The sequence below is a fragment of the Gracilinanus agilis genome, chromosome 5 (genome assembly GCF_016433145.1).
Source record: "Gracilinanus agilis isolate LMUSP501 chromosome 5, AgileGrace, whole genome shotgun sequence".
NCBI classification, from domain to species: Eukaryota; Metazoa; Chordata; class Mammalia; order Didelphimorphia; family Didelphidae; genus Gracilinanus; species Gracilinanus agilis.
The window spans coordinates 56959521-56971239 of NC_058134.1; the positions used below are offsets into that span (position 1 = coordinate 56959521).

The 11719-nt window shown below is 43.4% G+C and overlaps 1 protein-coding gene across 1 annotated transcript; it reads right to left on the reverse strand.

The window, feature by feature from the left end:
- Nucleotides 1-2423: 2423 nt before the first annotated feature.
- Nucleotides 2424-9674, reverse strand: C1QL3 (complement C1q like 3). Its single transcript, XM_044679322.1, has 2 exons — nucleotides 9087-9674; nucleotides 2424-2603 (listed from the first exon to the last, which is right to left on the reverse strand). Exons 1-2 carry the CDS (start codon nucleotides 9672-9674, stop codon nucleotides 2424-2426), a joined length of 768 nt encoding a protein of 255 aa, XP_044535257.1.
- Between the last annotated feature and the right edge of the window lie 2045 nt (nucleotides 9675-11719).

Genomic DNA, 11719 nt, shown 5'->3' on the forward strand with positions numbered 1-11719 from the left:
GAGTATTTTTCTCTGGACCTAAGCAGGGGTAAGCAATGCTTATTTATCTGAAGAAAAGGTCATATCTATTAGAAATGACAGTCTTGATTTTGAGAGCTTGGTACCCAGCTCTGTATTTTTTTTCTCGTGGAATAAAGTCTTTTTTTTAACCCCTTAATGGGCTCCACTCCTAAAAATAAATCTTTTGCTTGAAATGTTTACTCTTCTAGTTGATACACACAAAGCTTCACCAAACCTTGCTTCCACTTTACTCTGTAGTAAATATACATATTCACAACTGTGAAAGACCCTTACGTAGAAGAGAAGTCCATTTTAATCTCTTGATGAAATAGCTTAGAATTAGGAAGGCCAGTCAGGATCAATCATTATATCAATGATTATCTTCATGCTTTCCATCCAATGAATCATAGTATTTAGTCAGACTGGAGCATGTTGCTGGGGAAAACAGTAACTATAAATAAATATATTGATGAACAACATACTGCTTTTTTTTGAGATCTTGGCTAGGCCACATTAGGGGTTTACTGAAAACGAGCGTGGTGATGACCCACGGACTTGGAATGGAACCGTCCCAAAAGGGACAAGCCAAAGGGACAAACTAGTTTCTTAAAAAAAAAAAGCCAAAAAGGACTCATAGAATTCCTTCAGCAAGCTAAATATTTTTAAATTTCTGGTTCTAAAAGCTATTTGTCAAAGAATCTTCAAAGGCAAATAGCAAGGAATAGATTTTTCATCATTATGGGAGAAGTTGTTTGACAGTTCAGCGTATGACAACGCATAGTCTGTATCTTTCACTCAGTAGATTAAAGAGATGGCTTTTGGCAGTATGTGTTAACCAGAGAGGCTGGATTTGGGCCACTTTCTGCTCTCAAAATCCACATTAGTGTCAGTTTCAGGCCACCTCTGAAACAAGGACAAATTGATAGCTCCGATACAAGTAATATATCAGCACTGAAGGAGAAGCCACTTTGTTCCTGCAAGCCTAATGTTAATAGTCTACCACCATCTGGAGAAGAAACTCTTGGTTTGAATAAGAGAGGAGGAGGAGTGGTCCAATAAGAGGGAAAACATGCTCCAGGCCATCTTCGACTGAGACAAAATAATATGCTCTTAAAAATTCTTAACAGGAGCCATTTTCACTAAATCTGTTATTTTGGTACTTCATATATTTTTGACAATCAAAATAATTCAAATACCATATAGAGTATATTTTTTTAAAAATGTAGTTCTCTAAGCTCTATAGCCACTGTGCCTAAGCCACATATAATCTATATATACATTATATATAATGTGCATATTATATATAATATATATTGTATATAAAATATATACATCTTGTTGTATTGATAATATGTCTCTCTGTTAATTTTGAAACCACCTCAGGCTACAAACTTGTAGTAAGGGTTTGAAGGCATTACAGTCTGGCCCCTTGGTAATTCATGCAGTGGCTCAAATTAAGCCTTTGTGCATCAAAAATCTTTTGTTCCAGCCCACGGCATTAGGGGTGAGGATGGGGAACAGGGCTGCTATCTGGATTTATACTGAAGAAGGAATGCTTTTTGCCTTTTGAAGAAAGTGTAATGTTGGTTGGTTGTTTTTTCAAATATGGACTCAATATCTATATCGACAAAATGAACAATTATGAAGCTATCTAAACACTGTAGATACTTATACATGTTTCTTAGCACATATACAGGACGATTCAATGTCACACTCTATATCTGTTTCTAAAAATCATCATTAGAGGGAGGAAGAAACCAAATTAACACAAATGAAACTATGTGGCAATAATACAAGGTTTGAGAATTACTTCCCACAAGATCTAGAACATTCCAGGTTAAGGCTTAAAGCTGAATCATTCCTAGGTTTAGGTGTAAAAGTAACAAAAGTACAAGGCAAACAATCTCTTTGGAAAGAAACAATGTTTTCCCTCAAACCTTTCTTTTTCGTGTAAAAGCATCCCTCACCCCACTCTAAGCAGCCTCCAGTTATCATAATTAGCAGGTAAACTCACAAGAACCAAAGCTGACATATGGATAAAAGCAGCAATATCATAATACACCAAAGTATCATATATATTGAAGAAATAATTCAGTGTAGTAGACTTTTCTATAAAAAGTTGTGATCTCTATAGGACTTCATTCACACGGACACTAACATTAAGGAGTATTTGCTTTGGCGGCGGTAGTGGATCACACATCTGCGTTATCTTGCTTTTAATTTTTTTTTAACATATGGGTTTGTTTTTTTTCTGAGTTGTACAGATGTGAGTCAGGTAGCATTTGATTTCCCCCCCTCCCCCCAACACACACACTATTGAGGTGCCCCACTGTTGGTATCCACTGGGATGCTTGATTCACAGGCATGAGCCTTTATGGATCCAGTGCTCAGATTCAGAAGAAGTACGCTTAGTTTCTGAATGATCAGTCCGCGTAAATAATAAATCCAGAAAACGTGCTATATTTGTTGTTGTTTCCTCCATGTGCTTTTCCTCCATCTAATTTTATGTAGACTTCATCTCCTGGTTCCAAGTGAAGAACCACACTGTTACTGGCATAGTCGTAATTCTGATCGGCATCCTGAGCAATCGCACTAGCACGGACCTATGTAAAATAGACATGGAATTAAAATGATTGTTCAAAACTTAGGACCTGGACTTCAGCGAGAACTGTGGACTTCATCCTTTCTCTAATGGGATCCTTCATAGCACGGAAATTGGGCCATTTGGTCTACAGCTATTTGTTACTGGAAAAAGAATGATATCATTACACCATGGTTTCCATTCTCTCTCAGTCCTGTTGCACAGATCTTGAGGGCAGCCTTTCGCTGAGGTTCTATTCAGCTTCCTTGTCAGTTTTAACTGCTAGTTATCATCACCAGCATGACATTTATTACTTGAAACAACTCAAAAACAGTTTTCCCCCTCCTTCAAAAAACTCTCCTCCTGACCTAACTCCATTCACCCATCCAGCATCTCTTCTGGAAGAAAAAACAAACAATTTCTTGCGCTTTGATTTAAATCCCTGCTAACTAGGCAGCGTGGCAAGGAGCCAGAAGAATCTGAGCATCTTTATACCTGCATTTAGTCCTCACTTTTGGAACTTAGCACAATGCGTGGCACCTAGCTTTTAATGAATGTTTGTTGCTTTGCCTTAGTAGGAAATTCTGTAGGATTTGTGGTCCAAAAAAAGAGACCCAAGGAACTGCTTGGATTTTTAAAAATAATCATAAAGATACTGTCTTTAAGCAAACCTTATGGCAAATAAATATATTCTGAATGGCCTGAGCAGATCTTGATGATTTTTTAAACTAATGAAAACTAATAAATCTGTTAGGTCCTTAGAACCTTCCAAACATAAAAAAAGGAAATCTATAGTATGGGCTTACAGTTTACAAGAACCTGAGATGAGGATGAGGATGAGGATGAGGATGAGGATGATATAGCACTTTAAGATTTTCAAAGTGTCTGACATATATTATCTCTCTAGGCAGGGGCTATTATTATTCCTTATTTTACAGTCAAACTAAAACTCAAGTGAGACTTTGTGACCTAAGGAGAGTCATATAGCTATTGAAGTGTCAGAGGCAGGATGTGACCTTGGGTCTTCCTTCATCTCATCCAAGGCCAGCTTTCTATTGCATCACCTGGATCAGAAAAGTTCCTGCCAGTCACGACTCTTTGGAAACCAGGCTCATTGAACACCTTCGATTAGGCAAACTAAGTTCATCTGGAGTTTCTGTTTCTATATATTTATCTTTTTACTCAGGCAATGCTGATATGTCCCTTTAAATCAATTAATTAACCTGAGCATAACGGAAAAGATACAAAAGGAGCTAAATTCCCATTATTTAGGAGTTCCACATTGCTTGGAATGTGAATTCTCTAATTGAATGTACTTTTAGGATTTGATGGCTGGAAACGTGTCATTTCCTTTTGGTTTTCAGCATGTAAGCTGCTCATGAATTGGGTCTGTGATCTCATTAGGGAGTTGATAGGCATTTGCAAACAGTCAAATTGCCCATCACATCAAGTGATATGAGCATTCTGTCGCATCTACAACTCCGATTAGGCTTCAGATTCATTTAGCTCTGCTTTGGTTCTGCCTTGTAAAGTATTTCAGCAAGCATATTGGTAGGTGATTTATTTGAGTAAAGCACCTTCCTCTTTGTGACCAGTTACCACATCCGAGAATAGTCCCCCCGCCCCAAGTAAAGGAGCCGGTGATGGAACGCCCAGGCGAGCCTCTACTAGGCAATACTAGATGACTTGGTGGATAATATGCTGGACTTTGGTCATTTGGCAAACTGGAGGAGGAGGGGCCAGAAATGGAATTTCCTTGCCTTTCCTTCAAAGTTTAAATGATAGATTTTAACATTTAAATTTTCATGTAGGATGATGCCACATTAATGCTGAAATGTTAAAAGAGGAGAAACCTCTTTGACATTCCTGACCTCAAAAAGTAATCTGAGTAAGGAAGGGGGATGGCAGGGAGAAATCTTTCTAGGTATCATATACCAAAGGGTAAGAAGAGCTTATAGGCAGTAGAACAATTTAACACAATGGGAACTTCCACTTATATTTTGATGATGATGGCAATATACCATGTGACTATACTTGGGAATATTAACTCAAATGTATACACCAACTGAGTCAGATGATCTGCTTTGACTATTAAATAATAATAATTGAACCACAGAACATTTCCTGGGAATTAATTACCAGCTTAGAAGAATGTGATCACCTGGAGTCATTAGCTCCATCTAGTCATAAGTCCTAAGAAAACCCCCTATCCATACGATATTGCTATGTGGAATAAATATTCAAAACAAAACAAAAACCAATAAGCCTGGGTTTCAAAGGGTGGTGACAAATCAATCCCAGAATAATTCTTTGCACTACTAGATAGAAAAAAAATCCATCCATGTGGTTAGCAATCCAGTATATAATTAATAGCTGTAAATAGAATTTATATAACATTTTGTATTTGAGCCTTAAGTCTATTTTGCAGCTTAGTGGTTTAAATATTAAGGGCTTCCTCGAGAAGGGCATTTCAGGGCTAAGAATCATTCTCTCTATTAAAATGATATGATTTATAGGTGACAGTCCTTAAGATATAAAGCAATTTATATTCAGTTGTGTATCCCCACAAAACCCCATAAATACATTAGTTTGATCCCGCATTCCAGCATTTTTGCCCTTACAGTTTTCCCTTTCTTTGTTTGGGAAAGCCAGTGCAATTTCTTTTTAATGTCTGAGAAGAATCCCTGAAGATTTTAAAATACTCTGCCAGAAGCCCTTCCAAATTAAACAATTATCATTCTCTAGTATACTTGTTATAATTGAATATGCCTGCCCACCTCATCGTATTGTAAAGGTATAATGGGACCTGGAAACTGCAAACACTTCGGAGCCAGCTCTGTGACTTCAGCAATTCTTGAAGCTCTTGGACTATTAAGGGAAATATATTCACCCTGAAGATGATTTTGAATTCCTAAATGTACACTGATTTGGATGTTTTCTCTGGAAATGTGATGCTTTCTTGAACCCACTATCACTAGTATATCCCTGAATGTATTCCACCATCTTTTCTGTATTATAGGTTGCCTCAGAATTTGCTTTTATCTTCCAGTATTTTCCCAAGTCCATAAAAAGATAACAAATATACAACAGTAATCACACCAATAACTGTCTACCCACTAGAGGATTTATCTTAAAAATAAGATCAGATATTTAAGGAAATTCTAAAAAAAAATCTGTATTATTAAATTGTCTTTTTTTTTCATCTTTTTCTTCTTTCACTGGCTAGTTTATTTTGGTTTTAAAAGCAGAAATGATACTTTCAATAGAATAATAATGTTTTCTCTTAAGCATGTTTCCTGTTTAATTCCTGCTTCATGCAGGTATATCAGGGATTGATTTTTTTTAATTTTTACTTTGAATAATTTTGGCCTTACCCTATCATAAGCAACAAAAGAGACAAAGCATAAAAATTAATTTAAGCTTTCATGGTGAGGGGGGGGGGAGCCATATCTCTCTTAGGGGTAAGTTTATCAAAGTAAGACAGAAAGAATATTTTTTTAGTATCATTATCTTATTATTAAAGGTTTATCATTAGAGACTATATTTATGGCAGACATTTACTAATTTAATTAATTGCTACTGAAGTCCTCATCATTTCATTTTCATAGTACTTCTGAGGAACCATAAACAAAAGGGTAAGTGGCATATCAGATTAATTTACTGGCCTTTGATGTTTCCATCTGTGATCCTGCATTCAACACAGAGCATAAATGAAATGGCTCTCACATGGTTATGATACAGTGGCATTCCTCCCTATCCGAGAGCATATTGCAGTTTTTGTTTGAAAAAATTTTTGTCTCTCTTTAATCCATAAAATGTAACACTGACATGGATGCATAAGTTTCACTTCTATGGACACAAATTAAGCCAGGAAGGGGGTGGGGGGGAGGAAGGCAGGGGAAGATGGAAAATGGTTCCAAGAAATGATCAGAATGCTGTATAATTGGGGAGGGGTGGGGGAATGAAGGAAGAATTCTTTTGTGGGATTCTCATCACAGTTTCTGCCAGCAGACTGGACCTTACAACAGGATCCATTATTTCAGAGCCAGAAGAGTCTTATCTCTAAATCTACTGCTTAATACCATATGGATTTTTTTTTGAATTACCTGTTGCATACATCTGGCAGAATTAAGTTATCTAAATGATTTAAAACATTACACATTTTACACATCTACAGGCACAAAGCTTGGCTATCTGCTACCTTCTCGTTTTGATCACTGTAGAACTTATAAACCAAGGAGGTCTCTGCATGTGAAACTCTACCAATACAATAATTAAAAATACCGAAGTAATTAGCCTTTGGAAGAAAGGTTTTAATGAAATCACATAATATACACAGGCTGAGTAGGTTGGGGATCAAAATTTCAACTGTTTGAAATGGAATATTCCTCTGCTTTCTATTCTACTGCCCAGATCTCTAAAAAGTGATTTTTAAAAATATTTTGTAATAAAATTGGAAGCTTATTACATCAATGAATAATCAGTCCATTGCATATACTTTCTTAAAACTTAATTTGTGTCCATAGAACTGAAACTTGCACATCCATGTTGGTTATGTTCTATGGATTTTGAGAAGTAAAAAATTTTAAACTAAAAATGCAGTAATGTTTTAATGGTTTTCCCCCCTGTTTCCCGTTTCCTCCACTTATGCTGTCTATCACTTATCTCCATTAAAGAGGTAAGTGCAGTGCTGGAGAAAAAAAAAAAAAAGCCTAGGGATTGGTCGTCTATAAATGTAAATATATCTTTCAGGGTATCGTGACACCCCAAATGACCTAATTTCTTACGTGATTCATATTGCCTTCAGCCACGGATCTATAACTATCAGGAAATCAGAGAAGAATTCTATTTATTTGAATATTATCTTCATTCATAATAAGTGTAATAATACATCCCTGTCAGTGCCTCCTGGTGGCAGTTTGCCTCTTTTCTATTCCTTGGGCCCTGAAGGCCCCTTAAAGGGGAAAAAAAAGGCCTTTGTCCTTTTTGTGGAGAATCTACGGTCTGGTTTTGTGGAGGTCCCAAGCTCTCTTCCCTTTTGGAAGACCCTTCTCAGGCAGCTATCATCTGGCCTCTGTTTTGATGGAGCCGACCTGGGAGTTAAGCCAGGAAAGGCCTTTGGTGGTTGGGGAAAGAGGAGGAAGAGTGACCTGAAGCCCTGATTTCCGTATTTGAGTAAGTGGTGATATCCAACCCCTGCCAGAACAGTTAACCTAGGGAGGGAAGTAGAGGATTCCCGTTAATTGCCACCCAATTAACATCCCGACTCTTCTCAAAACAAGCCGCCTAGCAAGGTGTTGCAAAGCCAGTGAATGAGTGAGTTGGTTCGGAGGGAGGGAGGCGGGCGCGTATTTTAAAAGCGCAGTAGAGAGGCTTTCCTTAGAGCCTCTTTGAAGAGAGGATTACAGCATTGTTCTGTCTCCAAACACAGAACGGAGCGTGATTTCCGTTTCTGCAGCAGCTCGCTGCTGGAGTAAGAGTGAGAGGCGCTAGGAGCAGGACGGTTCTCCCGAGTTAAACGCGAACCCAATTCCCGGAAGGCTCTTTTACTTCTCCGAGTGGAGAAGGCCGCTACGTCTCCCTGGGCTCTTCTACTCCCACCCTTAACGCAGTCACGCTTGGGGGGGTGGGGTGGGGGGGGCCTACACTCAAATGACCTCGGCGCCCAGGGCCAGGGCAGAAGACTAGGAGGGTACGAAGTTTCGTCTTTGAAGCCCAGGGCAGAAACTGGGCGAAGCAATTTAGCGCAAATCGTGCTACTCCGTGCGCATCCGCGCAGGCCCGTGCGGTGCGGGTGTCGTGTTGCCCACACGAGTCCCCCACGGGCATTCTGGTCTTTCTACTGGGACATCCTGGAAACATCCCCCGTCTTGTTCTTTCTCCTCCCACTTACCGAAGTAGGGGTTCTAATTTTTCACACTTCAGAGTCCTCTCCCTTCCTTTGTTCTAGGAGGCAGCGCGGGTCCCTTTGGCCACCAGGTCAGGAACTCCTCACTCTCCTGCGCCCCCCTTCTCCGAGCATCTACTTGGAACTTTGTCCCCCACCCCACTTTAAGTTCCCGAGAGAGCCAGGTTGTCTTGTTGGTCCTGTCCCTATTCGTCCCTTCTCTTCCAGACGATACAGGTCCCAACTTTTTCACCTTCAGGGAACTCTCTCGCGCATTCCTGCCCGCTCCTGGATCTGACCTCTCCTGGAGTCGAAGGTTGGGGGTGGAGGATTCGAGCTATCTCATAGCAGCCTGGGACCGCCCTCTCTCCAAACTGACCCACCGTTCTAACCGCTGTCGGGGGGGGAGGAAGAGAGGGATCCACCCTTTTCCCACTCCTAGAAATTTCAGTAAACCAGTGTCCCATCCATCCCTCTCCCACCCGAATCTTGGTTATGTCTCCCCTTCCCCACTTCCTTTTCCATTACTCCACCCCAGTTTCATTTCCCAGATCTCCTCTACCTTCACCCTTCGCCCTCAGTGTCCCACCTCTGTCCAACCCCACTTTCTTTCCTCACCTGGTTGTTTTTGCAGAGATCAGCCCACATGCTGGTGCCATCCCCACCGCGCATCAGGACGTGGTAGGTGAAGAAGTAGATGCCTGGGATGGAGCAGGTAAACTTGCCCGTGGTCGGGTCGTAGTGGTTGCCCAGATTAGTGACTACGTCGTCGAACTTCAGGACCTCGTAGCCTTCGTGCTGGCGCTTAAGGCCCGCGTAGAAGGCGATCTTGGGCACAGTGCTGTAGGTGGCGGCGCTGATGGCTCCGGCCGCGTTCAGTCCCGGAGCCCCAGGGGGACCCGGCAGGCCCTGACGGCCCGGCTCCCCCTTCTCTCCGGGCGGCCCCACGGGGCCCGGCGGCCCGGGCTCTCCGGGAGGTCCTCGGGGGCCGGCTTTGCCCGGCCGGCCGGCTTCGCCTTTGGGGCCCTGAATGAAGGTGGGCAGCGACTGCATGAGGCCCCGGTCGGGGGTCGCTGCTGTGCTGGGCGCTTTGGTGCCCCCGTAGGGGTCGCAGACCATGCGGCAGGTGCCCAGCATTTCGTAGTGTGCCGACGTCCCCGCCGAGCTCACCAGCACCGGGATGAGGATGACCAGCAGCAGGACCATCACCACCCCCAGGGCCCCGGCGGCGATCAGGCGCCTCCTGCTGCCCACCAACCGGCTCAGCGCGGGGCGATCCTCTTGTCTGCTTTTGGACAAAATTTTGAAGGTTGGGCGGGGACCTCCTCAGAGCCGAAAACTAACCCCCTACGAACCCCTAACTCCCTTGGGCCGCCGAGCGTCCGGCAGCTCTTCTCCTCCTCTTCTTCTTCCTCCTCCCTGCTGTGGCTACCGCTGGGGAGGGAGGGCGAGAGGGCGGGAGAAAGGTGACTTGAGTTAAAGTCCCAAGCTGGCTGGGGAGGAGGAGGAGAGTCGGGGGGGGGGAGGGGGAGGGGGACGAGGGCGCCCTCTCGCCTCCTCTGCGCCCCTTAGCCCCTTCGCACCTGTGGCTGCTCCTGCTGCTGCTGCTGTTGCTGCCGCTGTTGCTGCCGCTGCCGCCTCTGTAGCTAAGCTTCTGCTGCTGCCGCCGCCGCCGCTGCAGCAGCCGAGAGGGAGAGGGTGAGCGGGGCAGAGGAACCGCCCGCTTCCTGGGTACCACTGAAGCCTCTCACACTTTTATGCTGTCGCTAGTCATCGACTTCTCCCCTTTTTTGCATACTATGCCAGTTCGAATCAACTTTTCGTCTGAAGTTGCTTTCCCCCTCTTCCTGACGCGTTGTCTTCTCCTGGAGATCCTTCTCGCCTGTGCCCCCTCCCTCTCCTTCCCCCAAGCACAACTCTAAGATAGGCGCACGCAGGGCTGGGAGCGCGAGCTCAGCCGTGCAACTCCTGGAGCGTGCAGAGCCAATTGCCTGGAAGGAGAAGCAGCAGCAGACGCAGTTCTCGAGCCTCGGGCAGAGGCGGCGACCCCTTGGCTCCTGTTCCCAATACCCTTTGAGGCACTAGAAGAAAGCTGAGACGTGGAAGCGAGGAGCGAGCACGAGCTAGGAGAGGAGCGCTTCTCGGCCGGGCACACACACACAGAGACTGAGAGCAGGATTCTGCTCCGATGCCACCTGCCAGGAGAAGAGGAGGCTGACAAACGCGCCCGAGCAATTTATAGGCACCCAAGGCACAGAGGAAGGGGAGCCGCTTTGGCATCACATTCCAGCATCTGCTCTACTCATCCCACTCATAGGGAGTTTGGCATTACTCTGACAATGTGGGGATTTTTTTCCCTTTTTTTTTTCCTTTCTCTGCAAAAGGATGAACAGTGAAATCCCGAACAATCCCCTCGCTGGACCTAAGTGATGACAGCTCGATTACTTGACTGGGGGGAGGGGGGAAAGAGGGGCTGCAGGGGAGGTGCAGAGCAGCTTTCCAAGTCACTGAACCTGGACTAAAGGGTCATCCTTGTCTTTGCCCTTCTTTTTCTCTAACTGGAGCAGCATCTGATTAATGGAGGTGAAGGTCTGGACCAACAGTATTTCTCCAAGGCCTGGCTCACATTAGCCCTTCAAGTGTTATGTGAAATGCTATTTTAAATATAAATTCAACCCGTTAGAATTTTGAAATGGCATAAGTGAAAGTTCTTTTGAAAGCCACCTTGTTCTCCTGACAGGCTTCTGAATATGAAGGAATTTTGCTTCTAGCAAGAAAGTTAGCATATTAAACTTACTAGCAGTTGAAGTAACTCAGTGTACTTGGGGGCTAATTCATACCTGCCATAAAGGCCAAACATTTTACACATATGGATCAGGTTTGTCTTTACCCATGCTTTGGGAACGGTGACCAAATCAGGCTGAACACTGCTTCTGGAAAGATGAAACATACATGCACATGCATTTGACTCAGACTACTGTTGTTTTTCCTCCCCACAGATTTCATTTCTTGAAAGAATTCCAGTGTCTAAGGAAGCAACTATTTAGTAAACTGCATTCAATTCTTCAGTCAAAGCAGGGTATCACAGGTCTCTAGGAAAGCTCTCTCTCTCTCTCTCTCTCTCTCTCTCTCTCTCTCTCTCTCTCTCTCTCTCTCTCTCTCTCTTTTCTCTTCTCTCTCTCCTCTCTCTCTCCTCTCTCTCTCTCTCCTCTCTCTCTCTCTCCTCTCTCTCTCTCCTCTCTCTCTCTCTC